This window comes from Spermophilus citellus, assembly GCF_964194105.1.
Source record: "Spermophilus citellus genome assembly, chromosome: 15".
NCBI classification, from domain to species: domain Eukaryota; kingdom Metazoa; phylum Chordata; class Mammalia; order Rodentia; family Sciuridae; genus Spermophilus; species Spermophilus citellus.
In genome coordinates this window covers 69,326,309-69,339,473 of record NC_138195.1, presented here as the reverse complement: position 1 = coordinate 69,339,473, position 13,165 = coordinate 69,326,309, and the positions used below count along the sequence as shown (strand labels likewise).

General features: G+C 40.8%; 1 protein-coding gene across 3 annotated transcripts in view; it reads right to left on the bottom strand.

Moving 5' to 3' along the window:
- Positions 1–8,678: 8,678 nt before the first annotated feature.
- ABCC2 (ATP binding cassette subfamily C member 2) overlaps positions 8,679–13,165 on the bottom strand; it is a 50,257-nt gene continuing 45,770 nt past the window's right edge. For all 3 annotated transcript variants that reach the window (XM_081267695.1, XM_081267696.1, XM_081267697.1), the window contains 3 exons: positions 12,685–12,851; positions 10,099–10,293; positions 8,679–9,206 (listed from right to left, as the gene is read on the bottom strand). In XM_081267695.1, coding sequence (XP_081123821.1) covers positions 9,077–9,206; positions 10,099–10,293; positions 12,685–12,851 — 492 coding nt within the window. In that variant the 3' untranslated portion in view covers positions 8,679–9,076. The remainder of the gene's footprint in view (positions 9,207–10,098; positions 10,294–12,684; positions 12,852–13,165) is intronic.

The window sequence follows — 13,165 nt, the reverse complement described above, 5'->3', positions numbered from 1 at the left end:
AAGAATATGAAACTGAAAAACTAATGAAATCATTGGCAAAAAGGTGGTAATTAGGATGGGAGCAAGTTTATAAAAAGAAGATGAGTTGTGTTTCAAATTAGATGTCTTCTGGGCCCTTGCTCTTCAAAATGTAGTCCCCAGATCAGCATTGCCATCGCCATCACCGGAGACCTTGTGGGAAAGGCAGGCCCCAGACCTACCTGCTAAATCAAAATCTAGTTTAACAAGATTCCCAACTGATTGGTGTGGAAGTCTGAGAAGCAACTGTTTAGGCAGTTCTGCTTCTTTTCCTGTGGCGCTGGGGATTGAACCCAGGGCCTTGTACATGTGAGGCAAGCACTCTACCAACTGAGCTATATCCCCAGCCGTGTGTAGGCAGTTTTTAAAATGGAAATTAATAGTGTTGGCGAAGTGGGAGTTACAGAAACCAAAGGAGGACAGGGCATCAGATGTTTCAGACACAATCAAAGGAAATACCATTGGAGGACGAACGCCTCTGCTGTTAGTCAGCTTTCCTCACTGTTACCAAAGTACCTACCAGAACAACTTACAGGAGGAAAAGTTTATTTGAGTTCAGAGCTTCAGGGTCAGTCCATGGCCAGCTGAGGCAGAAATCACGGTGGGAGGGCATGGAGGGGGAGGGCTCTAACCTCACAGTGGCCAGAAATCGGGAAATGGAGAGACAGGGGCTGCAGGGAGGAGGAACCTTCCAGGGTACATCAGTGACCCACCTCCTCCAGCCACACCCCACCTGCCTCAAACCAGGAGGGGCTGCTCAGGTTCCAACTCTAATCATTTCACCTCTGACTATTTCTGCACTAAGAGCTTTGGGCGGGGGTGGGGGTGGGGCACTGCATATCCAGACCCTAACAGCCTCCACATCCAGTTTGCTAGCTTACTTCCTCCCAGGAGTGTCTTCAATTTCTGTCTGGAAACAGTTCTTCAGGTAAACTTCCATCCATGAGTCCTACAACAGGAATTGGTGGTGGGACTCTATCTATAAGATATAGATTTCTGGTCTCCCTTCCTCTCAGGATTATTGTGAGAATCAAATGAGATGTCTGCAAATTTGTGGGAAATGTGAGCTCTAGAGGTACCTGGTTTCCATAAGGGTTGAATATTGTGTCATGGTTTTTTGTTTTGTTTTTGTGGTGATGGGGATTGAACCCAGGGCCTTGTGCATGGAAGGCAAGCACTCTACCAACTGAGCTACATCTCCAGCTCTGTTTTTATTGATCGTGAAGCTTGGATTCTGTTTACATAGGTTCTACTTCAGAGCCAGGAATACAAACAGACCATAGAGGAACACAGTTGTCTTCTGAGCTATTTCCCTTGCAGAGCCTCATGTCTGAGGACCAAGAAACCTCAAGATTTAAAAAACTCCATTCAAAACCCTCTCTCTAGTCACTACATGACTCTTTTTCGGGACTTTAAGCTCTCCCACATATTAGCACAGCATGTTGAAGTGTTTACTGTTTTTTGTTTACAGGGTATGGCAGGACGCTCAGTGCCAGAGAGAAGGGATCTGCAATCTGTCTGCATTTCACCCTGCACTCTGGATGTTTTCTGCAATTGTTAGTAAAGATCACTATTAGTGTTTTGCATTTATCAAGAAGGGGCTTTTCCTGCCTTGAACGTGTGAGGCACTAGGTTCAATCCTCAGCACCACATAAAAATAAAGATATTGTGTCCATCTACAATTAAAAAAAGAGGGGGGTTCCCAAAACAAATTGAAGCTTTTGCAAACTACTTAGGGTATCCATACATTAACCCCATCTAAAGTATGGTTCTCAAGGAGAGAGAAGCAGATGGAGTGTTTTCCCAGAGGTAACTTTTGGGGTGGTGGTGGGAGGGAGTAAACACTCTGGTTAGAGTAGCAGCAATGGGTTCATTTAAGAAATGAGAGCAGGCAGGCTTAGGGGACCCTGCAACACAACTGGAGGGAGAGGGTGGCAGGGGAGCAGAGAGGAGGTCTGCAGACTTAGCAGGACCATGTCATAAAACAATGACTGTGCACTGCTATGCTTAGGTCACTCTAGGACATCCATGAGGAGTCAGACCAAGAATTTCCCACAGCAGTCCTCACTCAGGATCAGAGAGGCTGCTAGTGAGAGACTCTTAAATCAGCCATTGTTGAAATTATGTTCAAACGTCTCTCTAACTCAGGGTCCTGGTAGGCAAGTACCCTACTGCTGACTCACTTTGAGAAGAGTTTTCACTACAGTGTTTCAGCTAAGAACTAGAAGAGGCTTCCTCCAAATATGATCAAACTGAATAAGATCTTTATAAGTTGACAGAAGCATGTGTGTGATGGGGGGTTAACTTGACATGACTGCAGCCATCTGGAGACATCACCACTATGATGGCCCACAAGTAACCCTGATTGGCTTTCCCTGCAGTTTCTCAACACGCTATAAATAAACAAAACCACTATAGCAGTATATGGAGATTTCAGACTGAACCCTGGCACCAGGAATGTACCAAACTCTTCCATACTAGCTTGAGATAAAACAGGTGTAACCATTTTGGATGAAGGCACTTTTTTTTTTTCCCCAAAATGCGGGGCTGAGGATCAAACCCAAGGCCTCACATATCCTAGGCAGGTACTCTACCACTGAGCTCCACCCAGCCCTTGAAGTCACTTTTGTCCTGAGATATATTTTTAGGTATATAGAGATATAGATATATGTATCTATATCACCCTACTTTTGATCCAAATTTCGGGAATCCACTCGGTCTTGCTGCTACCCAGGATGGTGTTTCTTAAATCCCCTGATAGACTCAAGATTGCAGTCTATTTTCCTCTTGTCTATTGTCTCAGAGCATCTTGGGGTGGTTCTCATATGCTGGGACCAGATGTTCTGGAGCAGGATGTCAGGCATGAGCATTGAACTTTTTTTTTTTTTTTTTTTTTGGCAGTACTGGGGATTGAACCCAGAGCATGGCACATGCTAGCCAAGTGCTCCATCCCTGAACTACATCCCTAGCTCCTTTTTAATTCTGAAACAGAGTCTTAATTTGCCCAGGCTGGCCTGGAAGTTGCAATTTTTCTGCTTCAACATCTCGAGTAACTGATTACAGGCATGCACTACCACACCCAGAAAAACCAACTTTTAGCTGGGATTAAAAGGCAGAATGACTCTCTTCAAATTTCAACTACAGTAAAATTCCTTTTTTTTTTTTTAAAGAGAGTGAGAGAGGAGAGAGAGAGAGAGAGAGAGAGAGAGAAAGAATTTTTAATATTTATTTTTTAGTTCTCGGCGGACACAACATCTTTGTTGGTATGTGGTGCTGAGGATCGAACCCAGGCCGCACGCATGCCAGGCGAGCGCGCTACCGCTTGAGCCACATCCCCAGCCCCTACAGTAAAATTCAATGAAGATTAATGAATTGTCATTAAACTCACTTCAGTTGAAGAACATTGGCAATTTTGTCAGAGATACTTGGGTTTACCATTATTAGTTTCCTCTTGCTGCTATTATAAATTGCCACAAATTCAGTGGCTTAAAACACAAATGTATTATCTTATGCTTCTGGAGATCAGAAGTTCAAACTCAATCTCAAGGCCAGCACAGTGATGCACGCATGTAATCCCAGTGACTCGGGAGGCTGAGATAGGAGGATCATGAGTTCAAAAAGCCAGCCTCAGCAAAAGTGAGGCACTAAGCAACTCAGTGAGACCCTATCTCTAAATAAAATACAAAATAGGGTTCTGGATGTGGCTCAGTAGTTGAGCCCCTGAGTTTAATCCCTGGTAACTGCCCACCACGCCCCCTCACCCCAGCCCACCACCAAAACAAAAATCAATCTCAATGGGCTAACATCAAGTAATTCTTTGTAAAGATTCCATGAGGAATCTGTTTCTTTACCTTCTCTGACTTCTAGAGGCTGTTTCATGGCTTGTAGGCTCCATCTTCAAACGTCTCTCTAACTCAGGGTCCTGGTAGGCAAGTACCCTACTGCTACACTACTGGTCCTCTTTTTATAAAGACCCGGTGATTATATTGGACCTGCCTGGATAACCCAGAATACTCACTCACCTCCAGATCCTTAACCTAAACACATCAGCAAAATCCTTTTTGTAATTAGAGGTAACATATCCACAGGTTCTGAGGGTTAGAGGTAACATATCCACAGGTTCTGAGGGTTAGAGGTAACATATACACAGGTTCTGGGCATCGTTGAGGACCATTATTCCATCATAGCTATGGAGCCACATAATGTTCTTTGAGGCAAATAATCTGTTTGGGAATTAAAATACGTCCCATTCCAGACTACACTGGTGACTTTAAAGAAGGGTCAGCAAACTTTTCCCATAAAGGACAGATAGTGCACATCGGTTGTGATTCAACTCTGCATTGTAACGTGAAGAGGGCATAGGTAATGGAGACACAAAGGAGCATTGCTGTTTCCAATAAAAATTTATTCACAAAAACAGGTGGCAAGCCAAATTTGACCCTTGAGCTATACCCCTATCTTAGACCTAGCTAAAACAAAATAATTCTGTTTACCATTAACGTTGAAGTCAAGTATGCAGGACTTTTAGATATTTTGATGAATGAAAATGAAAAATTAGCCAAAATGAACTTGGTTTGCAGATTTGGAATTAATAAATATTAATTAGGCAACTAGGCAGCTATTTGGGGGACCAGGCCCCAACTTTTCCTGGTATTTTTCCAACAATGTGAAACCTTTCAAAAACCAGCTTAGTGTCTCATCTATATAGAAGACTAAGCTCATGCTTCTAGTAGAATATAGATTTTTCTAGTTAAATCCAAATTGCAATAGCTTAGAGATTTAAATATAAATGTTTTTAGAATAATATTTGTTAATTTTCAAATAAATTTCTGATCAGTACATATGTGTGATTAAATGTATTTATTTGAATAAATTTCTTCAAATGATGTTTCAAAATTAGTCTATGAAAAATGTAGGTCTCATTGGAACATTCTTTCCTATTTGTGTCAGTTTCTCAATGTAGAATTATTTGTCTTTGACTCTATTCCTTCTGAAAAAGTCGGATGCTGCTCAGCTGGCGTGGGTATCTCTGAGGGACACAATGATATGGGTTCTGTGAATGTTGGAAACACTGAAAACTAATCTGGGCATGGTGGCACACACCTGTAATCCCAGCAGCTCTCTCAGAGGCTGAGGCAGGAGGATCACAAGTTCAAATCCAGCCTCAGCAACAGCGGGGTGCTAAGCAACTCAGTGAGACCCTGTCTCTAAATAAAATACAAAATAGGGCTGGGGATGTGGCTCAGTGGATGAGTTCCCCTGAGTTCAATCCCCAGTAGCCCCTGCTGCAAAAAAAAAAAAAAAAAGTCAGCCTCAGCAACTTAGCAAGGCCCTAAGTAACTCAGTGAGACCCTGTTTCTAAAAATATATATATTAAAAAAGGGGGGGATGAGGCTCCATGGTTAAGCACCCCTGGGTTCTATCCCCAGTACCAAACAAAACAAAACTGAAAACTAAAATCAGTGTTGTTGCTTGGATGAGCTGCTGTGACTGAAACATTGCTGGAAGGATGCTGATGAAAACAGAACAAGCAAGGAAGAAACAAGCCCCTGCCTCAGGCAATATTGCATCCAGCCTCTCTGCAGCACCTCCTGTCTTTGGAACCTAATAGGAAAGGTGGCAAAGCAGAAATGGGATTTGCAAGTCTCAGCCCCAGCATCACAAGGCAGACCCTGGAAGGTTAGGTTTGAAAGTGAGAGGCAATAATTTAATAAGAAACAGAGGCCTAAACCACTAGAATTCCCAGTACCCAGATGAATCTGGAAGATTGCAGAAAGAGACCAAAAAAATCAGTGAAGATATGGTGGCATTTTGGAGGGAGATATGGTTCTAGATGGTTATCTAAAATTGTCCCTGAAACTGATGAGCTGAAACAAAACTTGTGAGAGGTATTAACTTAGACCACAATGTAATGGGATGTTTATTTAAATAAAAATATATTTTATTTGTATTAAATTGCTCTTTATAAAAAGTTTTGGGCAATGCCAGAAATTTAGTAAATGCTGAATAGTGATAATTGTTCATCTTTGAAGTTCTCTGGTGATCAAGATACAAAGATCAGCCTGGGCCATTTTGTTGGGCAATAACTGAGAAGTTATCAGGGCTCTTCTAAGCTCTGCTTTAATCCTGGTACTTTACCACTGTTGCATTTCTCAGTTTCTTTGGTGGTTAGCTCTCAGCAGGTGTGAACTGTTCTTCTGTTTTTCAACCGTCCTCTTGTTTCACTCCAATTGTTCTATATCTAGAAACATTTTTTAAAATTGGAAATGTGTCCGGAAGAATAGAGTCGTGGAGGAAATCAAAGAAACTAATTTTTTGAAAATCTAATGAGCAGAGAGAATAGATGGCAGAAACAATGGTTAGTTACCTGGCAGTGAAAAGGAAAGAAGAGTTGAGAAAGAAAGATAAGGGAGATGATGATGATGATGATGATGATGATGATATTGTTGGATTAAAAGAGCAACAGACTGAAAAAAAATAGGAAACAAAGGAACCAAGATCTCTAACTGGGATAAAGGACACAATCCAGCTCTGACAGTTTTAGAGGTAGTATATTGTATTAATGTTAAAATGCCTTTTCCCTCTCACAAATAGGATGCATCTTATAAACAAGGAAAGCCTGAGCTTAACTGGCAGTATTCTTTCTTAGTGGTTCATAGAATAATGGGTATTTTACAATTGATGGAATTGAAGAGCTACTGTCCAGGTAGGTAAGCAGGTATTTAAAATGCTACCTTTTTTCACATTTTATTGGTGCCTTTGAAAAATAGGTAACAATTGTGGAATATTTATAATATACCAAATCTACTTTGCAGAATTAGAGAAGGGATTATCCTTGAATAATCTCCTCAGTAAACATTTCAGTATTTTCATGTTGATCACCATCTGTGCTGATTCAAAATCTAATTCACGTGGCTATGTGTAGGAGGATAATACAAGCTTATCATCCCTTTAGAGGGGGAAAGGACAGCTGATATATATATATATATATATATATATATATATATATATATATATATATATATATGACAACAGATGCAATCCATAACCATCTGTGGTTACTCTAGCTATATACCCTTCCTTTAGGAAGTTTAATACTCTGAGTACCTCACCAAGGAACAGCGAAATGCTAGATAAATCAAAATCTTTGTAACTACGTCACTGCAATGGAAGTAAGGAATAAAATGAACTTCAAAAAAAAATATGACACAAAACACCCTGGAAGGAAAGGATGGGTGAAGCCTAGCTGTCTTCCCAAACCTGGAGATATCGAACTCTTAATTTGCTAGTAGCACAGAATACCAAACTAAGAGATAAAGCCAATGTCTGCCAAGAAGGAGACCAGAACAGGGTCCCCTCTGATAAACTTGAGTCTTGAAAGGACTATGCCTGCAACATACAAGTAAATAAGGGACAATTCCCACCACGCAAAATGAGGAGGAGTCCACAAGCACCCACACCTATCTGCAAAGTGTCACTGTGCCCCTCACAGTGAGATTTGCAAATCTCAAGCTGGCTTTTATACAGGATTGTGCTCTGAAGTTGCACTAACTGCACAGCATCAAACCTCTTAAGTGAGAATGTAGTCCAAAGAGGTTTTGAGTGATGTTCTAGGTGGTTGGCAGAAGGTTTTTATAAAGCTTCTTAGGAAGAACTCAGTTTCAATTCAGGCCTCAGAGACTGTCCCCATATCAAGTTCTAAGTGGAGTGAGAAGCTTATAGTATAAATTCAAAAGACATATAAGGGAATAAAAGACTATAGTTAAAAATTAAAGCTGGGTGCAGTGGTGCATGCCTGTAATCCCAGCAGCTCGGGAAACTGAGGAAGGAAGATGGCAAGTTCAAAGTCAGCTTCAGTAACTTAGTGAGACCCTGTCCCAAAATAAAAAATAAAAAGAGCTGGGGATGTGGCTCAGTGGTAAAGGACCCCTGGGTTCAATTTCTGGTTAAAAAAAAAAAACACTAACAGAATTAAGAGATGGCAAATCATCCAGATATTGGAATTATCAGGCTCAGCATTTAAAAAATATTTTTTAAATATTTATTTTATCTATTTATTTTTATGTGGTGCTGAGGATCAAACCCAGTGCCTCACACATGAGGCAAGCGCTCTACCACTGAGCCACAACCCCAGCCCCATGGCACAGCATTTTAAAAAACTATATAGGAAGAAATTCAATGCCCCAGAAACAAGTGAAAAGATATCCAACCTCAAGAGTAACAAGGGAAATGCAAATTAAATCCTTGATGAAATACCAATTCATACTTGTCAGATTGACAAAAAAAAGTTTTAGATTGACATTCCCAGTTTGGCAATACCTCATATGTGCATGGAAATATGTGCATAGCTTCCATTTCTGGATTTTGCCCTAGAGAAATTCTGATGCATGTAATCCAGATGTGGACCAGAATGTTCATAGCAGTGTTATTCATAAGAGAAAGAAAATAAACTGGAAATAACTCTAATGCTTACTCATATTAAAATGAATAAAGATGGTGTGTTCACACAATGCTGTGCTACAAAAGAGCAGTGCAAATGAATGAACCTGTTGTCATCAACATGAAAAACTGCAAATATATTATTGAAAAAAAGAACTCATATGAGAATACATGAGATATGAGTCCATTTATATAAGATAAAAAGGTAAACATTGTTTAAAGATACATACAAACTTGATAAAATGAAAGGCAAGGAATAATTATCATGAAGTTCAGGCCAGTGGTTGACTGGGAGGGATGGGAGCAAGGAATTATGATGAAGGCAGGGAGGGGTCTCTAAAGTACTTGGTAATTCATTTTCTTAATCTGGGTAGTAGTTACAAAGGTGTTCACTTATCATTCTTCTTTAAAATATACATTTTTACTCAGGAGTCTGAGACAGGGGTATTGCTTGAGTCTAAGAGTTCAGGCCAGCCTGGGCAACATAATGAAACCCAATAATGACAACAAAAAATATATTTTATAAACAGTTTTGCATATGACATATTTCACACACACACACAAAAAAAGTAAATAAGGAATTCTCCTTACAGTCCTTCTTTACCCATGGAATCTGCTGCTAAAATTCTGTGCTGTTCACATTCTCAATGCCAGCTTCTTTAGCCATAGAATAAAAGGGGCCGTAGTTTTCCAGCAGTTCTTCCGGACTGCCATACTCCACAATCTTCCCATCATCTAGGACCATTATCCTGAAACAAAGAGGAAAGAAATAAAAGCCTTAGAAAGTACCATCTCAAGCTGAATGGTGGCACACACCTGTAATCCCAGCAGCTCGGGAGATTGAGGCAGGAGGATTGTGAGTTCAAAGCCAGCCTCAGCAAAAGTGAGGTGCTAAGCAACTCAGTGAGACCCTGTCTCTAAATAAAATACAAAATAGGACTGGGGATGTGGCTCAGTGGTTGAGCACCTCTGGGTTCAATCCCCTGTACCAAAAAAGAAAAAGAAAAAAGAAAGTAGCATCTCAAATCTTGGCATTAATAAGAATAACCAGGACTAGGTTGTAGTATAGTCAGACGAGGCTCCAAAGCAGTGGAAATGAATGAACCACAGCTATGGCATCAACATCTATATGTAATACTGAGTCATAGACGCATATGTGCACATGAGTCCCTTTATATCAGGTCTTTCTTTTTTTCCCAAAATACACATTGTTTGAGGATGACTGATTTTAAAAGGGAGTCTTCCCCTGGGTCAGAAAAGGAAGCCTTTCCTCTCTAGCTTCTAAGACTATTGACCAGCGAGGGTAAGATTCCAGAGCAGGAAGAAACAGACACTTCCAGTCATTTTACAGGGCAGCAGCTGAGGCTCAGGATAGGGAAGGTCTATGGTCAACATGTGCCACTTATAGGTTGGGCTGCCACCTCCTCATATTCAGTTAATAATTATAATTTCCTATTTTACTTTCAAGATGGTCCCTATGACCCAGTTAGCTTTCATAGTTTGATGTGTAATTCTGGCCAAAATTTCTTGAAATCTCTAGGCCTCAGTTTCATCAGTAAAATGATGGTGGTCATCCCTTCTACTCTAAGGTATTCCATGGCTGACGTGGTCACCACTGACCAAGGGTTACCCCTCACTCACTTGTCGCTGTCCATGATGGTATGCAGCCGGTGGGCAATGGTGATGACCGTGCATTGGGAGAACTCATTTCGGATGGTTGTCTGAATGAGCTGATCTGTCTCTAGATCCACCGCAGCGGTAGCCTCATCCAGGATCAGAATTTTGGATTTCTGAAGCAGAGCCCTGCCCAGGCACACTAGCTGCCTCTGTCCCACACTGTCACCAATAGAAGAAACCATGAATTATCCCCTGAGCACCAAGGAAAATCCTGAGACAGGTACAGTTTCATGTTCCAGATTAGACTTTTCAAAACTCCCATCCCAAATTTCCCCATCTGTTATGGTTGTGAGCAACAATTTTCAAATTTTCCCAATTAGAAGTACCATAGGAACTTAATTAAGAAAAAAAAAATCATGCTTTTGGCCTTCACTCCACCCAGTCAGAATGGGGGAGAGGCCTAAGTACATATGAGTTTAATAAGCACCCCAGGCAATTTTCATGTTATACAAGTTTGGAAAACACTGGCCTCAAAACAGTGCTTTGCATTTGGCTACAGTGATAGCAATGACCATTGCAAAACAACAGGAATGCTACCAAGTTCATTTCAGCAGTATTTGATCTGACACCATTAATATAGGGTGGTCCTGCACTAGAATGCCCCAGTGGCATTTCTTTGTGGCCTTAGCAAATCCATTCATTATTTTAATGTGTAATTCTAGTCTCAAGGCTAATTATTTGTTCAAGGCCTTCTGCCTTGATTAGAAACAAAGCAGTCTAATGAACACAATGTCTTGGGGTGAGGTGCAATGTATGTGGAATTCGAACATGCTTGTAAAATGCAAATAACTGTAATTTGCTAAAAGTCTGTAATGAAGGCTGGACCTCTTACTTACATAAAGAAGCTTTGGGAAATGATGTGAAGGAAATATTCAGGAATTTGCTAATTGTTCTTTCCTGCTGTGGCCATTAGGGAACATATTAAACAGAGGGTGGCTAGACTAAAGTTCTGTAATTTTCTGTAAGAAAATTTCTGCAGGAGATGAGAAGTCACCCAAGATGAACTTCCAGTATTTGTCGTCTGTAATGTAAGATCAGAGACACTGCAAAACTGGCTACTGAGCTTGTACCAAACTCCAGCCTAAGTCAATTGGACTTTATAGTAACTGACTGTGTTGAGGTACCACTTTGGCTTTCAGCGGCCCTCTCCACACTGATATATCCAGCATTTACCACATATATTTATTTTAATTCCCCAAACTAGGACTGAAATCAAGGTTTTAGTAATACCATTTGATTGCCTCCTAGCATGAACAAGAAAAGCATGGTGTGATTTTTATTCTTATAAAACAGAAGTGTTGCTTTCACATCCTGCATGTCTCCTCTGCAATATTGATAGCAGTGGCATATATTCCCACAGGTCTGTCTCCTCCATCACGCTGTACATGCTAGGAAGTCAGGGATTGTGTGTGCGCCATTTGCCTCTGTATCTCTAGTGCCTGGCACACAGTAGGTGCTTATAGCCTATTTGTTGACTGGATGTTTGAATAGTCTTACATCAACCTAAAGACCTACTGAAGTCCTGCTAGTCCTGAAGGAAAACAACATTAATGGTGCTTACTTCCAAGCCTTGCAAGTGTCCCCTGGGTAAAATCAGCTGGGGCATTGGATTTGTCAAGTTCCCTGGGTGATTCTCGCAGCTCAGTTGAGAGGCAATGCTCTAGGAATTGCTTCATAAGCTGCGACATGCACACAAAACACTTGGTAATCTTGTTAAAGTACAGATTTGGATTAGTAGGTCCAGGGTTTGAGATTCTACACTTAAAACAAGCTCTCAGGTGAATCCAGAGCAGCCAGCCCATTATTCAAGCCCTTCCTTCCTCCTTAAACTTCAACTAATAATGACCCATCCCCTGCCTCCCACTATCAAGGCACCTGGGGCAAGAACTGTCCAGAAGTATCAGGCTAGACTTCTGTGTGCAAAAGAGAAAACTAGATTGTTACATAGAAAAGGCCAGGTTCACATATTAATGGACAGATGACTATATAGTGATGGCTAGAAGTAAAATTGCAGCATATACAAAAATACTTGGAAACAGGAAAAAGGCTGGGACAGCACAGAGAGTTTTTGTGTGGATTGAAAGTATTTTAATATTGCATAAGGACTTTGTAAACATTACATCCCTATCATCCATGTGCTCTTTAGATCAGCAGTTCTCAAACTGGGATGCCTTAGCAGACTGTGAGAACACTTTAAGCCTCCCCATATCCAATCTACACCTCACACTAATTAAACCAGACTCCAGGATGGAACTAGGTATCAGGACCATTTTAATCCTGCTTGCTGTATACAGCTAAGTTGAAAATCTCTGCTTTCTGTGATTCTCCACAATAGTGGCACCTGTAAGCTCACACTGTGTACTGTCACATGAAGGTACATTTAAAAACCCAGGTTTTCACAATTTTTAAAGCACTTTCATATCTATGTTATCATGTGATCTTCAGGACAGGTTCATTTTATGTGTTAGAAATTAGACCCATACAGTGAAAACTCTACAATATCTGATATCACCTCACACTGCCTGTGTGAGGTAGGTTATGAGACATTACCTCAGGTTGTCACCAGCCTCTGTCACTTCATGGGACAACCCAAGTGGCAAGCCAACCACAAAGGGTTTGAGGTGAGCCAACTCCAGGGCCTTCCAAATCTCCTCATCTGAGTATTTGTTGAAAGGGTCCAGATTCATCCTCAGACTTCCAGAGAACAAGATGGGATCCTGCAAGTTAAGGGGTGAGGGAGTAGTTAAGGTTAATATCAGCAAAGGACCCAGTTGTTCTTTGTGACAGGGAGAAAGCATGTCCATCTGACCTGAGATGGACACATACCTTAGTCAGGAAGTTGGTTCATGGTTGAGTTTTTCTATTTCTTTAACTTTTTTTTATTTTTTATTTTTTTATCTCTCTTTTTTTTTTTTTTTTGTACAGGGAATTGAACTCAGAGGCATTTAACCATGAAGCCACATCCCCAGCACCTCCACCTTTTTTTTTTTTTTTTTTTTTTTTTTAAGACAGGGTCTCTCTGTATTGCTTG